Below are 18693 nucleotides of genomic sequence, written 5' to 3' on the forward strand. Positions count from 1 at the left end.
TCTGTGATAGAGCTTCAATAAACGGTAAGTTAATATGTAATTTTTTTAAGAGTTTAAGGAATTTACTAAATTGTTATTCTAAGCGGTCTTTCCTTGTCGTGCTGGGGTATGGCACACGAGGTTTATATTCGACATTCACTGATTTGTTTTTATTGTGATCAACCTCACCTTGACCTTTGCTTACCATAGTTTCTTGCCTTGGTTCTGGCTCAGGTTCAACAAATCCTTCTTCATCTTGAATGTTAATCACGTTGAGCTGTTCCCTTGGGTTAGGTTCAGTATTCTTGGCAAGCTCCCTTGTGGTCGTTCAGAGATTAGTTTGGAAAGCTGGCCTATCTGAGTTTCGAGCCCTTGGATCGACGCTTGTTGATTTTTAAGTGTTGTCTCAGTGTTCTGGAAACGAGTTTCTGACACCGAGATAAACTTTTTGAGCATCTCTTCAAGGTTCGGCTTCTTTTCCTGTTGGTAGAGTGGTTGTTGGTAGCCTGAAGGTGGTTGTGGTATTTGATTTCCTTGACTACCCCATGAGAAATTGGGGTAGTTCCTCCAACCTGCATTGTAAGTGTTACTATATGGATTGTTTTGAAGTCGAGGATTATTACCCATGTAATTTAATTGCTCGTTATCCATGTTGTGGCCATAAGGTTGGTATTCTGAATGGCTTGTTCCACCTCCACTTGCTTCACACTGCATTACTGGGTGAACCTGTGAAGAACTAAGAAAACCATCAATTTTTTTATTCAAGAGTTCTACATGATTAGAGAGCATGGTGACCGAATCGACGTTATAAACACCGGCTATTTTCGTTGGCTTTGTCCTCATGACTTGCCACTGATAGTTATTCAATGACATCTCCTCTATGAACTCATAAGCATCTTCAAGTGTTTTATTATTGATGGTTCCGCCAGCAGCTACGTCAACCATTTGTCGAGTCGAAGGATTCAGATTATTATGGAATGTTTGAACCTGAAGCCAAAGCGGTAACCCATGGTGAGGGCACCTTCTTAAAAGGTCCTTGTATCTCTCCCATGCATCGTAGAGTGTTTCTAAATCCATCTGTACAAAAGAAGAGATATCATTACGTAATTTAGCCGTTTTAGCAAGCGGAAAATATTTTAGTCAAAATTTTTCAGTCATTTGTTTGCAAGTAGTAATTTTTCCTCTAGTAACGAGTTCAACCATTGTTTAGCTTTGTTCCTCAATGAGAAAAGGAATAACTGAAAATGAATGGCATCATCAGAAACGCCATTAATTTTAAATGTATCACATAGTTCCAAAAAGTTTGCTAAGTGAGCGTTGGGATCTTCATCCTGCAAACCATCAAATTGAACAAATTGCTATATCATTTGAATAGTGTTAGGTTTTAGTTCAAAAGTATTTGCAGCTACAGCATGTCTAACTATGCTCGATTTAGTTTCTGATAAAGAAGGTTTAGCATAATCATACATAGTGCATAGAGCAGGATTTTGATTAACCGCAATTGCAGGAGGTAGCTGATTGTCTTGGTTTTTAGCCATCTCTTCGGTTGGGGGTTGAGTATCGTTTTCTTGCTCGTTCTCTGTGTATCTTAGGCTTCGCCTTATTTCTCTTTGGTTTCTGCGGATTGTGTGATCAATTTCTTCGTCAAAAAGTAATAGTCCTGACGGATTTCTTCTAGTCATAAACTATAAAAACCTGTCAAAAGAAAGAAAAAGAAAATTAGTAAATTAGAATAAAATTAAAAATAAAATTAGATTGCAAGAAAAATAAATGGCTAAAGTAATAAAGAGGTTTTTGTTTTAACTAACTAATTATCTAAACTAAGAATTCACAGAGAATAAAATTGGGGAATTGCTTTTGGGAAAATCGATTGAATTAAGACAATACCTAAGGAAAAATCCACCTAGACTGTACTTGTCATTCTGGCTCTGAATCAGATGATTTATTCATTTAACTTGTTCCGTAGGGATCCCTAAGTTATGTTGTTATCCCTATTCAAGACTAATAACGTCTAATCCCTAGATTGAATAATTGAGACCTTTCTCTAATTAACACCCTAGGGTTGTATTAACTCGATCTATGGATCCCCTTATTAGGTTTCACCCTAATCCGGCAAAATCTTGTCACCCTATGTCTAGGTGCGCAATCAACTCCGCTTAATTATGACAAATGTACTTTTAAACAGGGTCTATTCCTCCTCTGAATAAGAGCTTCTCTTGAATCAGTATCCTGGGATATCAAAACAAGAATTAAGAACAAGTTAAATATTTATCATACAATTCAGAAAATAATAACAAGATTTGTCTTAGGTTTCATTCCCCTTAGGTATTTAGGGGATTTAGTTCATAACTAAAAAGGAAAACATCTCAAAATAATAAAGAATACAAAACATAAAGAAAACCCAAAACTCTTGAAGGGAAAATTGAGGAGAGATCTTCTATCTTGATGGTGAATCTGGCTTTTGAGATGGATCAATCGGCTTCCTTGGAGTAATTCCTTACTCCCTATTCTGTGCCCCCCATTTTCTTCATCCTCTAGGGTGTATTTATAGGCTTTGGAATGCCTAAGAGCCTTTAAAATTAACCTTTTCCGAATTGGAATCAACTTAGGCTCGGCAGGGACATGCCCTTGTGCGATTACTTCAGGCCGTGCTCGAGCTTGCCAAATTGACACGGCCGTGTGGTCTGCCCGTGTGAGGAGGTCTAGGCCGTGTTGATTTCGTACTTTGGCCCATTTTCTCCGATTTTGGCCCGTTTCTCGTTCCTTTTGCTCTCCTACGCTCTTCTAAGTATAAAATATGAAACTAAAGCATTAGGAGCATCAAATTCACCAATTCTAATAGGAAATCATCCATAAAATGCGTTAAATATGGGGTAAAAATATGTATAAATTACGGTTTATCAGGGACGTTGGCATCAACATATGATTTACGTATAAGACCATGTCTGGGACATCGACATCATATTTGATTTTGTGTAAGACCTTGTCTGGGACAGTGGCATCGATATTTGATTACATGTAAGTCCACGTCTGGGACGTTGGCATTGTATGAGCTTTCTGAGCTATCCGAGCATCCTTATTGATTCCGAACGGTTCAACGAGCATTCCGAGAAAATGGATAATTATGTGAATGTGATTCCGATTCAGGTACGTTTGAATTGTATATTATGTTTGAAAATGAAAGGTAAGTACATGTACCTTTGTGAACATTTGGGATAAGTATAAGTTGTTATGAGAATGATATATGATATATATATGTGATTCATAATCAAATGAATTATAAGATACATATGGCTATGTGAATGTATTTTGCCTTGATTTATATGAATGAATTGTTTAAGATTGATATTATGTGTTAAGTTTATTTGTATATGGATTCCTAAGCTTTTGAAAGCTTACTTTGTGTGTGTTTTCAACTTGTTTATAAATATCATAGCTATCGGGAGCTCGGGGATCGTCGAGGATCATCACCACACTATCGACTCTATTTTGGTTCCTTTTGAAAGTGTAAATATTGAAGTATGGCATATATAGGTTAGAAGTATTTGAATATGTTTGGTAATGTGTATATCAAGCCATGTGATATGGCTAGATTATGGTTTATCTTATGGTTTGATTTTGATATATGATATGTGATGCAAAAATGGCATATTTGGTGTATATATATGACCTAGTGAGAAATGGTCAATTTGGTAAGTTGGTAATGTGATTTAGTTATATAAATGGTATGATTTTGATATGAGAATGGATGTGAAACTTTGTTGTAAGAATATGTAAGATTGAATGTGTTTGGTAGGTGATTATGATATAATTTGTTTTGGATAATAAGCATGAAAGTGTTTGATAATGATATGGTATTTATGATGTATATATTGTGGTTGAAATTGGTTGAAATTTTGGTATGAAATGTTTTAGTTTGATGCTTGTAGGGAGAAGCCAAAAATGGGTGGCATGTTGGCCTTGTAAATGGCCTATTTTTGTCCACATGGGCAGGGACACGGGCGTGTGTCTCAGCTATGTTGCTCAATGGCCATTTTGAAATGAGCCTAGGCAGACCACACGGTCGCACACATGAGTGTGTGCTAGACCGTGTGGCCAAGTCAGTTTCGAGCACGGGCTAGACACACGGCCTATTTGCACGGGCATGTGACCTTTATAACTTTGAAAAATGTTTAAGTTTTGAAAAATTTTGTATGAGCTAGGTTTAGTCTCGACCGCTTTCTAAAGCATATTTAAGGTCTCATAGACCTATATAAGGGACAATTGTGAATAATTATCATATGTTTTGATTATGTTATGCTTAAGTATATGTTAACGTTCCGATATGTCTGGTAATGCCTTGTAACCCTATTCTGGAGACGGATACAGGTTAAGGGTGTTACACAACAGCTCTGCACACATCGAGCTCCTCAATTCTCAACATCATGGCTTCAGTTTCCTTCTTCAACGTTATGGTCATAGCTTTGAGAGCATCATCTCTTTTATTCAGCTTTTTGTTCTAATCATCCATAGTGGTATTGAGGGGATCCTTTCATCACATCCAAATTGGAACTGAGAGCCTCCCCCACATATTCCCTAAGCTGCTCTTTTATTGAGTCCAACTCATTAGTGTGTCCCTCAACTACCTCAAGTGCTTCTTTCACACTACCCATGGATTACTTGAGATTGGTCACTCGACCTTCCAAAGCTGACAGAATATATCGTGATCTGCTAGTTTTCCTAACCTTTTCACGGGTTTCCCTAGACTCAATCTACTCGTCTACTCCTTTCATCATCTCAATTAACGTTTTACCAAACATTGACTTTAATACCAGCTATTATGGGGCTAGAACTTTAGTCTAACAAACTGCAAGACCTTAGGTGATTTCTTTGCTTCAAATCTGTCAAAGTCAATCTTACTCTTGAAAATAATAATTCACAAAGGAAAATTTTTAAGATACCAAAATAAAGCTAAAGTAGAACTCGAATCAAACATAAAAGCCATAAGAAAATAATGGCAGACCAAGTGTTTGAGCAAATCCTCTTAAAAGTATTCTATTACTTAATAATAAATTGATTACAGATGAAAGGGAAGACCTATATTTATAGTTGAGCTCCCCCATATCTAATGGTATAATTAAATCATATTGACGGTCAATGTTAAAGTCTATCTACAAGATAAGAGTCCTAAGGGATTTAAATTTTATACAGTCTTATCCCTTAGGGTTTACAATATTCACTATGGTAACTCTAGTTTTACTAGAGTGTTCTAGTGGGCTACTAAGGCTTCAAGTAGATAGGTTTTTCCATGTGTTTCATGAATCGGAATAATTAAATTGGGTTAAATGAGTCTCATTTAATATGGGACGTTTCGTATACATTTTTCACGGATTTTGATTTGCAGCACGTAACAATATAACCAAAGAAAAAGGCACGAAATGTATAAAATTAAGCTCAATAGTATGGAACACTTTCCGACAACTCTCTTAACCTTTTTACACACTCTAAACCTCCATCCTTAATGTTCATTCGCATTACTTACTGTATGAACCACCATTATTATACACCTTAATAACTTGAATAACTATAAAGTTAATGTTATATGTTATAAGCAATTTGATGTAGTTTTAGACTGAAGTTGAAGTGTAACTTGAATGGTAAATGTTGTTTGTTTATTAAACCGTATTTGAATCCTTTAAAAGCAAACTAACTTGCATTTTGTAATTAAATATACTGTAACACCCTCATATTTGACCCGATCGTCGAGTCAAGGCACCAGGTTGTCACATTCGTTGCCGGAGCAACTACTGAAAATTTCAGATCAATTTATCATATTATTTAATTAATGTATATCATTAACTCATTTTAGTTTTAATTGATTTTATGATAAAACTAATTATGAATTAAATGAGCTCATTAAAACATCCACAATTGATTAAATACCAAATTGCAAAGTTTATAAAAAATTTTAAACTATCGTCGCGACGTTGGGGTTTCCACATTGTGACATGAAAAACTTGATTTTGTGAAGTTGTCTCCATTTTCCTACAAGCTCCACATTTTATTTTTATTTATTTATTTATATTATTACCTAAACCATATTCAGATGTCATAACCACCACTTCATTTTACATATCATCCACTTGCATCTATTTCTAATATCAAGTCCTCATAAAAACATGATATTTAATCAAAGATAACAAAGTTTTTAAAATTAACACAAATATTAAAGTTTTATAAATAAGACCATTGGAGGACTTGCACTTTCAAAAGTAGTTTACCCACTTTCTATATATTTCATATTTATTTCTAAATTGTGCCAATCAATTTAATTCTTCATAAAATTTTAACAAAGATTTGAATCTCACATCAATTAACAATTATTCACTTATTATTTTATCAATTCGTTTAAACATATTCACATGCACTAATCATTCCATCACTCACAACCTTTTCGAAACATTTCAAAATCATCTACTATATATATATTTTTCCTCCTCCTCCTCCTCTCTATTCCACAAACTTTATGTATGTATTTATTATAATCATTAGCTTTTAGTATATAACATGCTTATGTGTAACATTATTTATAATTCCACTATTTATTTATGTGTTCATATTAAAGTTGTCCACTTGAGCCATAGTTACTAAATTATTTATATCTTGAGCTAAAGAATTTGAAATTAAGATCCTCTTGATATTTTTAAAACTAAACTCAAATATATTTTTACCATAAAAAGTTCAGAATTTATAATTTAGCCAATTAGTATAGTAAATTCTTCAAATTTTCTCATGTTCTGCTGCTTGACAGCTTCGACCTTTCTTTACTAAAAATTAATTATCTCTTAGTACAAGGTTCGGATGATGTTTCCTTTTGTTTCTCTTGAAAATAGACTCATTAAGAATTTAAAATTATAAATTTAAACCCATAATAATTTTTTATTATAATTTTTTTATGATTTTCCAAAGTCAAAATAGGGGAACCCAAATCTATTCTGACCTTGTTTCACGAAAACTAATATATCTCAAAATATAAAACCTCATTTCTTTCACCATTTCTTCCATATAAAACTAGACTCAATAAAATTTAATTTCATATTTAATTCAATCTGTAACTAAATTTCTATAATTTTTTGGTGAATTTTCAAAGTTAAATTACTACTGCTATCCAAACTGTTTTGATGAAAATATTTTTTTCCACGATTCTTTACACTATCTTTCATTGAATCACACATAATTGTCATATTTTTGATTACTATAAAATTTAATCACTTATGTTTATGTGTAGATTACATATTCATTTCTTAATCTTAGTACTTTTCACCATACAAATCACATTCTCTCTTACCAATTTAGTGTTTTAAGTCTCTATTCTTCATCAAATACTTTCTATTTTTAGTATTTAGATTAAATACATGTTTCATAGATCTTACTCAAATTATCTTTAACTCAATCTATTGAAATACAAGTAGGATTAGTATGAAACTAACCTCTTTGTCAAGAATTTCTTCATTTCTTCTTCATTTCCATGCATTTATCATCTTCACCACTTTCCTTTCTTTTTCTTCTCATTTTCTCCACTTTCATCTACTATTTTCTTGCTTCTAAATTGATGAACATATTCTCTAGAATCTCTACTTCATATTCACTCTTTAATATCTAAATTTCAAAAATTTTGGATAAAAATATAAGTTTTCATGGCAAATGACTAAATTGTAAAAAAAAAAAACTTTTTTTCTCACCCTTTCACTCACGTTGAGAGAATTATAAATTTCCTTCATCCTTCCTTTCTTTTTATACTACCATTTTCTAAATAAAATAATAATAAATATTTAAGTAAAATATTAATAAAATAATATTTAACTAATTAATTAATTAAAAATATTATAAACATCATCATCACGTCCTAAAATCCTCCCTCTTGCTAATTGACCATTTTACTCTTTATGATATTTCAAAATTCCATCATTAAATCATCACTTAATTTGGTAAAATTGTGATTTAGTCCCTCAAATTCTTCACCTATTCAATTTGGTCCTTGCATGCCAATTCCACATCATAGTAAATTGGTTTATTTTCACATTTGGTCTTTCAAAATTCACATTTTTAAACTTCGATTCCCTAAATTTTGAATATTTACACTTGAGTTAAAAACTTCACATATTTACGATTTAATCCTTACTTTAAATCAATATACTAAAATCTACTTCTTAATTATTAATATTTCTTCAATACTCCTCAATATTCTCTTTTATTATCTTTATATCATTTTCTTATTTTACCGAAAAATCAATTATATATTATTCAATTTATTACTACTTTTATTATATATCAATTTTAGGGATATTTCCCTTTAATACATCATGTCATGCTTCTTAATTTAACTTTATTTTGATATTTTGTAATTTTTATTTTCTTTGATCTTATACCTTATTTCGTTAAGATTTTATCTCATATTATTTACAATTGAGTTTTGAGAACGTTACATATAAGATTAGTATTTGATACACTAATAGTGTACTTTTTTATTCCACAAACAACTTTAAAAATTTACCATATATTTTTTTAATTATTATATTATACCTATGGAACAGTTATTAACATATGAAAACTATATTAACAATCTACCAAATATTTTCTCTTCTATTCATAATAAAAGGAAGACATTTTTTTTGTTTCCAATCAATGAAAACTGAAAAGCAAGAGCAAAAGGTCATCTTTTCACGCTGGATTAATGTGTGTATATCTAGGTTCTGAACACCCACGCTATAATTCATTCACATTCATCTCTCCAAAACAGCTGAAAATGGATAAAATTTTGTTGGAGTTCTGTGTTTGAAGAATTTCCGGAGAATGCCTGCCCATTATAGGCTATGAATACATTGTTATTTCTCGGATGATTTACCGTCAACATTGTCGACGTTTTTCCCCGGCGTTAAATTTGTCTGCCCGGAGAAAATGTTGGCGACAGAAACAAAGATCTGATCATAGAAGCAAATGAAGTGTTAAATTTTTATTTCAGTTATTAAAGTTTTAATTTTAATAAAAGTCAAGACAAAGGGAAACTAAAAGTCATTAATCTCTGGTCGGTCATTAATCTCTGGTCGGGGAAGACTCATCTTTGGTATAAATATAAATTATTTAGAAAATTTCCATGTTCTAAAATGTTGGCCATTTGAGCAAAAGCTATCGTGGCAGCATCTGGTTCCACAAATAATGTACAAAGTACTGTGGCAACCAAAATTTGACAACCTTTACAAAAACTTGCACAGAATCTGTTTGTGATAATATTTTGTGGATAAGAATCTCTGTTGGACGTCTAAAATACAAGCACCACTCACCCACTCCCCACTACACTCCAACACACTTCTTCCCTATTTCAACTCTATTCGGCTGCCTGCATGTTTACACACTCTCAAATCTCTCTACTCTTAACCATGCAATACCAAACTCCTTTTCTCCTTCATCGAATTCTCTAGAGGTATGATCAACTCTTCTCCAAATGTTTTGGGTTCTTTTTTTTTTTTGGTTTATTTGTTTCAATCTAGATTCTTGCTATCTGTAAACATTTGCAGGATTTGATTTTAGTCCCAGGGTCTGGTTTTGCTTATTGAACTTTGCTTGTGATGATGCATGGTAATTGCATTTTAATCTATTCCTTTAGAGTTCTCTATCTCTCTCTCTTTTTTTTTGTATTAGTTAGTGGACTAAAACATGAATTAATGTAGAGTGGACTGTTGAATTGGGTGTTCTCAACCTATGTTCTCATATGTCTCTGACTCTCTGTTAGTATGTTTTATTGGAATTGGATGATATAATATTACCTGAGTTGGGTGGGTAGAATTATGATGAATATTTGAATCTTTATGAATACCATTTTTGAAGTACTGATATTTGTTAAATGCCTCCTGTCATTCTTATTTTCTCTTATGTGTGTTTGTAATAGGATGACTAGATTACTGGATTCTTATTTGCTGGCAGTCCAACCTTTGAGCTATTAGAACTTAGAAGGATGGACTTGCTAGATATATTCATTGACTTAATGGGAAGAATGGCTGTACAAGCAGGTTTTGCTAAAGTGGAACATAAAACTTGCCAGAATCTTCAGTACTTGGCACTTCAAGGAAACTAACCTTAGTTTAAAGGTGTTCACATAAAGAGAACTGCTTAAAGTTGAAAATGCTACAAACTTATATTCCATGCTATTTGGTATACTTTTACTGTTCCTTCTACACATTTAAAATTCACTTTCATGGACTAAGTTGGGTGTATTTAAGAATCTTCTGTATTTAAGAATCATCTCATGTGGTTCTTCTATTCTTAGAGTTTCCTTTTGGTACCGTCAGGCAAACCTACTTCTTGCTGAAAATCATTCTTTGCTTCACTTATTTTAATGATGCATAACATGTTGATTTTGCTGCATTCCTCTCTGGTTCTATTTAGGATAGGTTCTTCAGGCTTAACCTTCAAGCAGAGGAAATTGAGTCAGAAAACAAGTTCCATATGGCCTGGAAATGATCATCTCCAATCTGAAAAAAGGTCAAGTCTGGTTTATTAGATGGTGAAAAGCGGAGAAGAAACTTTGGACAGTGTGACCAACAGGAGGTCCATTGCCATGGGTAAGCATCAGGAGGGAACAATCATGAGCAAGAAGCCAGTCAAAGCTTCAGCAGTTGTGGTATTGTTGCTTCAACTTGTTTATTCTGTAATTGTAATTGGCTAAATTAGAAAATTGGGATATTGTTCAATTTCATTTTTGATGAGTCATTGACAAGTATTATTGAAGCCTAAGGAGTGGTCTTTGCTAAAGAACTTGGTCCTAGTCTACTAGTTAGATTGAATTCGTACACTTAATAAGTTATACTTTAAATAACTATTGCGAAAGTGAAAACTAATGCTTCCTTCATGCCTGCCTCAGAGTGGGAAATCAATGTTTCTCTAATAGATCAAGTTCTTTACTAAAGAATTTGCACCCTGGTTCCATATTTTCATGTTTCTTTCTGTAATGGTAATTAACTCGAGAATGATGCTGTTCAGATTGATAAAATGATGCTGTTCAGATTGATAAAAGATTTTATAGTAGTTCAAATTTTTTATCTTGGATCTCTTCACAGTAAATCAGCCCATTTTCATCATATGTACAGCAATGATCACATAATGATAGCTTTGAATGTCACAGGTATCACATGTTGATGAGAAGGAACAATCACATCCAGGTACAGATTCTGCAGATTCTGAAGTTAGCTCCAAATGCATTGTTTGCTCAGGAAACAACAGTTGCCAGACTGTTCGTGCAAGAACAAAACTAATGAACATTTTGATTGAGAAGGGGAAGCCTCAAGAAGCTCAATTTATTTTCAACAGCTTAACAGAAGAAGGACATAAACCAACTCTTGTGACCTACACGGCTCTTGTGTCTGCATTAACCCGCCTGAAACGTTACAAGTCCATTATTTTACTTATCTCCAAAGTGGAAGAGAATGGCATGAAGCCTGATTCTATTCTCTTCAATGCTATGATCAATGCCTTTTCGGAGTCTGGAAATGTGAAAGAAGCAATGAAAATCTTTCAGAAAATGAAGAAGAGTGGATGTAAGCCTACAACCAGTACTTTTAATACCCTTATGAAAGGATATGGAAATATTGGAAAGGCTGAAGAGTCTTCAAAATTACTAGAGTTAATGTTGCAGGATGAAAATGTCCAACCAAATGATAGAACATACAACATTCTAACTAGAGCATGGTGCAACAAACTGAACATAGAAGAAGCATGGAATGTGGTGCATAGAATGGTAGCATCTGGTATGCATCCTGATGTTGTCACTTACAATACAATAGCAAGAGCCTATGCTCAGACTGGGGAGACTTATAGGGCAGAACAGATGATATTTGAGATGCAAAACAACAAAGTGGCTCCCAATGTGCGTACTTGCGGTATCATTGTGACTGGATATTGTAAAGAAGGTAATATGACAGAAGCTTTGAGGTTTGTGTACAGGATGAAGGAGCTAGGAGTTCAACCAAATCTTGTTGTTTTCAACTCTCTGGTAAAAGGTTTTCTAGATGTTACAGATACAACCGGAGTTGATGAGGTGAGTTTCAGCCTTAGTTGTTTTTTTTCTCCCAAAAGAACTCTTCTCTTTCATCTAGTCAATTATAACATGTTCAAAGAGCTTTAATACGAGTGGAATCATGCACTAGGAATTCTTTTTTGTTCTGTCCCAATTTTAAAATGATAAGAGTAGGACCAAGTAGAATAAAAGATCCCTGATCTGTCCCAATTTTGGGAAATTTTAAACACAGGCTTCACATGGTTCTGTTAGCCGCTTGTATGGCATTTGAAATCACCTTTTTTACCCTATTCTTTTGTTACTATTTGCTAACAAGAAGCATAATTTGGCAGGCACTAACACTGATGGAAGAATTCGGGGTCAAACCAGATGTTATAACATTTAGTACGATTATGAATGCCTGGAGCTCAGGAGGGCTGATGGACAAATGCCAGGAGATCTTTGATGATATGGTAAAGGCTGGTATAGAACCTGATGTCCACGCATTTAGCATCCTGGCAAAAGGTTATATTCGTGCTGGGGAGCCAGGAGAGGCTGAGTCACTCCTCAACTCCATGGGCAAATTTGGTGTGCAACCAAATGTTGTAATCTTCACAACTGTCATTAGTGGGTGGTGCACTGCTGGAAAAATGAATCATGCAGCCAGAGTTTATGAGAAAATGTGTGAAATCGGCGTTACCCCCAATTTGGCTACTTATGAGACACTGATATGGGGATATGGGGAAGCAAAACAGCCATGGAAAGCTGAAGAACTCCTGCAGATTATGAAAGAGAAGGGTATCTCTGCTGAGAGGAGCACCATACAGCTAGTAGCGGATGCTTGGCGTGCCATTGGTTTACTAAATGAAGCAAGAAGAATCATAAAAAATGTAGATCGAGGAATTGCGTCGAATACTAGAGATGACATACCAGCAGAGGTTATGGAGAAGATGTACAAGAAACAAAGCCTAAGTGCTTCTTATTCTAATGTTTTGCAGATGCCTGGGGTAGCCATGAATGAACAAAATGGATCATCTAGTTCTAAAGCAAGAAGCCAAATGGTGTTGAAGAAATACAATTCGTCATCTGTGTTTCCTGCTCAAGCAAGTGTTTTTGGGGTGCAACCAGGGATTATATGCCAGAAGCAGTTAACAACAACCAGGGAATATAGGATGCATGGGCAGTTTGTAAATTCATGTAAATTGGTGTTCATAAACTGATGAGAATTTGAGGAAGGTTGTCCGGATATCATATGTGTTTCCTGAATTTTCTGGCACCGTGGAGTTCTGATTTCAGAAAAGCTGATGACTCAAAAGCTGTAGATATCAAACGTGTTCTTCAACACATACTTTATATTTTTTGGATCATTGATTATATAATCCTTTTGTCTAGGTAACTCGATGTGGCTGCCTACAGTGTTATATACACATTGTTTGTATCAGACAGGCCAGACCAGAACATAGGCTACTGTTAATTCGTCTGTGAAAGTAACACAGTTTTATTTTAATAGCTCAATACCCATACCTTGTTTTTCTTGATTGATAGCTCAATACCCATGCTTGGTTCCCATATATATGTTTGTGTCTGTGTATTATATTTGTGCTTTGTTGATACTATAAACATGATTCACTAGTCCCGGAAAATTGTAGTCTTCTTCATGTTTTGTTCTTCTTGTCCGAATCAACCAAACATGTCAAAGGCAGCATAAACAAGCTTAATTCCTCAATATAGTTGTCTCATCAGTTAAAATATCGACGTTTTTTCATTGTTAGACAATATGGTCATGATTTTGGCGGGGTATCAACTAGTAAAGATCTTCTTGACTGTAAAAGAGTGCAAGTGAGGCTCATGCAGCCATGGTATTAAATTGCGGCCGCAATGCAGTGTAACGGCTGCATCGTAATGGTTTTGAAGGTCTCCGTGACGCAACATTGGCGCAACACGATGAGAGAACCGCGTCACGACTTTTGCGGTCTGAAGCCGTTACGTAACGCCGCAACATCCAATATATTGCACCTCAACACCGCAACAAACTTTCAAATTATCCAAAATATGAAATCATATGGATGAAACATTCGAATATTTTTAGACTTAGCAAAAAAGAAAAAATTGATGATAAATAATAACAAATATTTAACTTATGAAGCATCCTTATTTGATCCTTGGAACATTATGAAAATTGTTTGATCATTGGAACTTTTAACAGACTTCCACATTATACTTGCATTAAATTAACAAATTTCATGTCTATTACCACTTTTTTCTTAGTAGTGATTATCGGGTAAAGCTTTATTTATGATTACTTTAGGATTTGAATGGCATACACATACTTTTCTTTTACATACAAATTTTTTATTATTAGTTTTAAGTTTTATAATTATTATTTTATTTTTGAATATTTTACTATCTGGTTTGATCTCATGTAATGAATAATAATGATTTATGTGCAGCTATAAAAAAAAATGCCACGTTCGAGAAGTAAAGAAGGTGAAGCATCTAGTGATGATTATGGTTGGAGGTGGGGAGAACCTGTTGAAGGTGGTCGTAATAATGTTAAATGCAAATTTTTTGAAAGAGTTATCAAAGGAGGAATAACACGGTTGAAAGAGCATTTGGCAGCAAAAAAAAGGGAATGTAGCACCTTGTCTAAATGTCTCGGCAGAAGTTAGAAAAAACATTGCTCAACAGCTTAATGAATATCATAATGAAAAAATTGTGAAGCAGAGGAGAAAAGAAGAATTGGAGGAAAGAATAAGATTAGGAGATCATGGAGATTATGGTGATAGTGATGCTGATGATGAGGAGTTAACTATTGTAAGACGTGAGAGTATAAGATTCAAAAATGAATGGGAAGAAAAACAACGTTGAAGAGCAAGAACTGGTCAAGATTCAGTTTATGAAAATGGGGGAGGTAGTAGTTCTGAAACTCAAGTATTTAGCAGATCATTCAGTATCCATAATTCGGAAAGAAGTGGGAGGGAACATCAGTGAACTAATTTTAACTCTCATGGAGCTAGATTAGCAAATATGGATCCTGTTCTTGAAAGATCAAAAAGTTTGAAGCAACTAAAACTCACTACAAGCTTCTTGAAAAATGCAAAAGCAAAGTTGGGGAAAACAATGTCAAAGTTAATATTGCATGAAGCTTTACCTACAAGAATTGCAGAGTCACCATTTCTACAGCCTGTACTTCAAGTTGCAGCTAAAGTTGGAAAATCAGTTAGGGGCCCTTCAGCTTATGAGGTGACAGGAGTGTATTTGGAAAAAGAGTATAAGGAAATACAAGAATAGGCGAATGCCTTTAAGCCTATCTGGGAAGAAAGAGGTGTGACCATTATGTGTGATGGATGGAAAGGGGCTAGAAATCAACATATAATCAATTTCTTGATTTATAGTCCTAAAGGTACTATTTTTAAAAAGTCGATGCTAGCAGTGTTACCTCTTATACTACTAAGTATTATTTTAATATAATGGATAAAATGGTGGATGAAATTGGTGAAGAATTTATTGTTCAATTTGTTACAGATAATGAAGCAGCGATCAAAGCTGGTGGTAAAATGTTGAAGCAAAAGAGAAGGCATTTGTATTGGTCAGCATGTTCTGCTCATTGCTTGGATCTTATTTTGGAAGAAATTGGTAATAGAAAAAGTGTGAGAAGTGTCTTAAATGAAGAAAAAAAGATTACTTCTTTAATATACGAGCATACATGGACGATTGATTATATGAAGAGATATACCCAGGGAAGAGAACTCTTGTGACCTGGGATTACTAGATTTGCTACCAATTTCATTGCTTTGGAAAGTATTGTTAGAAGCAAACAAGCACTAAAAGAAATGGTGAATTCTTCAGAATAGAGAAGGTCCATATATGCAAGAAAACCAACTGGATTAGACATGATGGAAGTCATTAACTCCAGCCAGTTTTGTAAAAAGGTTGTTGATGTCCTAAAAATCCAAGAATCGTTGGTTAAAGTATTAAGGATGTGTGACGGTGATGAAAAACTGACTATGGGTTTTATTTATGAAGCTATGGATAAAGCAAAGTTGGTGATTCAAAAAGATTGCCTTTATTACAAGAAATATTGGGAAATAATTGATAGGAGATGGAGTAATCAACTTCACAGTGATTTACATTTTACTAGTATGTCGTAAAACTTTTAACTTTTTAAATTGTGAAGTTTTTTGTTTAGATATTTATTATATTATTTTTATATAGGATATTTATTAAATCTGTAATTTTTATATGGAGGCAATTCCACAAGTGATGTGCTTAATGAAACCATTAATGGGGTTAGAAATGTTATACAAAGGATAGAGCCTAACATGAATGATCAAGTTTTGGAAATGAACCAGGTATGTATTTATATACTTAAATTTTTAAAGAAACTTACAAAATTATCATGTTGTAACTACTAATTTATTTATTATTAGTTGTTGCTATATTGAGATAAAATGGATTCTTTTGGAACACCATTAGCCCAAGTTGCAATTCTGAAGACTAGTCTTGGTAAAAAAGAATTTCACCTCTATAATTTTATAGATAATAAAGATATATTTATGAATACTTTATGAATTGTATCCTATTATTTATGTTTTTTTAAGCTGAATGGTGGGTTAATTATGGAAGTTGTGCACTTCAACTTCAGTGCATTACTATCAAAGTTTTGAGTCAAACAACTTTATCTTCAAATTGTGCACGTAATTGGAGTATTTTTAGTTTGATCCATAAAAAGAAGAGAAATAAGCTCAAGCATAAAAAGCTTCAAAAATTAGTTTATGTGCATTATAATATGAGTTGAAAGCTAAGACACATGTGAAGAAAAAGTGTAACACCCTTAACCCGAATCCATCATCGGAATAGGGTTATGGAACATTATTGTATTTTACAAATTAATTATCAGATATTTCATTTCATCTAGCATTCATATTAGAAACCAATAAAAATAATACATATTGTCCCTTAAACGAGCCCTCGAGGTCCAAATTATGTATTAGAAACAAATAGGGACCAAGTCGAAGACTCAGAAAATTTTTCGAAAAATATTTAAAATTTTCAACACTACAGGGGTCACACGGTCGTGTCTCAACCTGTCCATGCCCGTGTAAGTATACTGACTTGGGTCATACGGGCAAGTCACACACTCGTGTGCTAGGTCGTGTGAGCATTCTGTTTTGTGCAAATTTAAGATACAGAGGACACACGGCCGTGTCACCTGGCTGTGTATCACACACGGTTGAGACACATGCCCGTGTGGATGAAAATAGGCCATCATTAAACAAAATACCTATACATGCTGTTATAAAAAAAATCAAAACATTAGAAAGTATCGATAGAACCGATGGATAGTATGATACAGCTCTGACAAGCTTCCAACCCAATCGAACTCCTGATAATCTGAAAAGTAAAGGAAAACAAATACATAAGCAATGCATGATTACTAAGCTCATATAACTTTAATCATAATACTTCTTTTCAAATATGAAATTTAAAACATATCAAAAATAATCCAATAGTAATACCACAATACTCATGAAGTTATATTTAACAACTCACTAAGTGAATAAATCTACAGTATCACTTATACATATTATTTCTAGCATAGTAGGATCTTAAACAACTTTAACTCTTCCAAAATTTCTTTATTTTCATTTGCATTCTTTACATTCCACACTCATTCCATATGCATAACACACCAGTCATAAGCATATCATTCAACCATAGCTACAAGCTACTGCATTTAAACATAGACTTTTTTTCGAATTAATCACATGATAACTCATTTCATAAGAAATTGCACAACTTAAATCTTACCACTCTTTCATGAGCACAAGCATATTTTCATTTGAGCACTTACCATTTCAATGCATCTTATAATTAAACATATTATCATTCAACCAGTAATTTAGCACTTGTCTAAACATCGAACAACAAAACTTGTTAGCGTACTTGAACATAATTCATATAATTTCAACATCAATAACCTTATTATCTCAACATGTCACACTTGAATTTATTACTCATCTCGACTTACATAATTTTCATATATCAATATATCAAGATATTGATATATATATATACACATTTCATGATACACAACATCTTTTACTGTTTCTTTATATACATATATCATCCAATACAACTCCCGATAACTTACCATTTGAGGAACGACTTACAGATATGAGTACATCATTTTTAGAAGCTCGAAGGCTGAACAGAAGCTTATGAGAGCTAAACGAAAAGTAAACGCGAAAGTTCACAAAAAATGTTGAACCTCGGTTTACTTGGGTAATTTGCCGTCAATTCATCCTTTACATTTTCCATCAATTCATCCTTTACATTCATAGCGCCATAACACAGTTATGGTCTTATCATCAGGATGCCATAGCCCAGCTATGGTCTTACATATAAACACTGCTATGGTCCAACCATAGTCTTACGTTCATAGTGCCATAGCCCAGTTATGGTCTTATTCGTCAATTCATCCTTTACATTAATGCCATAGCCTAGCTATGGTCTTACATATTGTGACATCCCTAATTTGACCCTAGTCGAGATGTGGTTTTGGGACCACAAAATCGAGTTATAAAATTTATTAAATATTAAAATTCATATCTACTATGTGTGATAGTGCATGTGTGAAATTTTGATGCTTAAATTCTGTTAGTTGAATGTGAATTTTAGTCAAA

The 18693-nt window shown here is 33.6% G+C and overlaps 1 protein-coding gene and 1 non-coding gene across 6 annotated transcripts; both read left to right on the forward strand.

Annotated features, from left to right (window-relative positions):
* Positions 1 to 982: 982 nt before the first annotated feature.
* On the forward strand, positions 983 to 1089 carry LOC121231505 (small nucleolar RNA R71). Its single transcript, XR_005929563.1, has one exon. It is a non-coding gene; the product is annotated as a small nucleolar RNA R71 (small nucleolar RNA).
* An 8030-nt stretch (positions 1090 to 9119) lies between these two features.
* LOC121230433 (pentatricopeptide repeat-containing protein At5g21222) lies at positions 9120 to 13545 on the forward strand. Of its 5 annotated transcripts, none has more exons than XM_041115189.1 (5): positions 9120 to 9439; positions 9534 to 9594; positions 10402 to 10636; positions 11138 to 12049; positions 12361 to 13545. In XM_041115189.1, exons 3-5 carry the CDS (start codon positions 10517 to 10519, stop codon positions 13225 to 13227), a joined length of 1899 nt encoding a protein of 632 aa, XP_040971123.1. In that variant the 5' UTR covers positions 9120 to 9439; positions 9534 to 9594; positions 10402 to 10516; the 3' UTR covers positions 13228 to 13545. The 5 variants fall into 5 exon arrangements, with proteins under 5 accessions (XP_040971123.1, XP_040971125.1, XP_040971122.1 ...); XM_041115191.1 differs by having other exon boundaries at positions 10407 to 10636; XM_041115188.1 differs by lacking the exon at positions 9534 to 9594.
* The last annotated feature ends 5148 nt before the right edge of the window (positions 13546 to 18693 follow it).

The sequence above is a fragment of the Gossypium hirsutum genome, chromosome A06 (assembly GCF_007990345.1).
Source record: "Gossypium hirsutum isolate 1008001.06 chromosome A06, Gossypium_hirsutum_v2.1, whole genome shotgun sequence".
NCBI classification, from domain to species: domain Eukaryota; kingdom Viridiplantae; phylum Streptophyta; class Magnoliopsida; order Malvales; family Malvaceae; genus Gossypium; species Gossypium hirsutum.

Excerpts from the sequence above, each read along its gene's own strand:
- LOC121230433 (XM_041115189.1), top strand. The coding sequence starts at position 10,517 with ATGGTGAAAAGCGGAGAAGAAACTTTGGACAGTGTGACCAACAGGAGG. Across the intron at positions 10,637-11,137 it reads TCAAAGCTTCAGCAGTTGTG|GTATCACATGTTGATGAGAA; the intron begins GTATTGTTGCTT and ends TGAATGTCACAG. Across the intron at positions 12,050-12,360 it reads ATACAACCGGAGTTGATGAG|GCACTAACACTGATGGAAGA; the intron begins GTGAGTTTCAGC and ends ATAATTTGGCAG.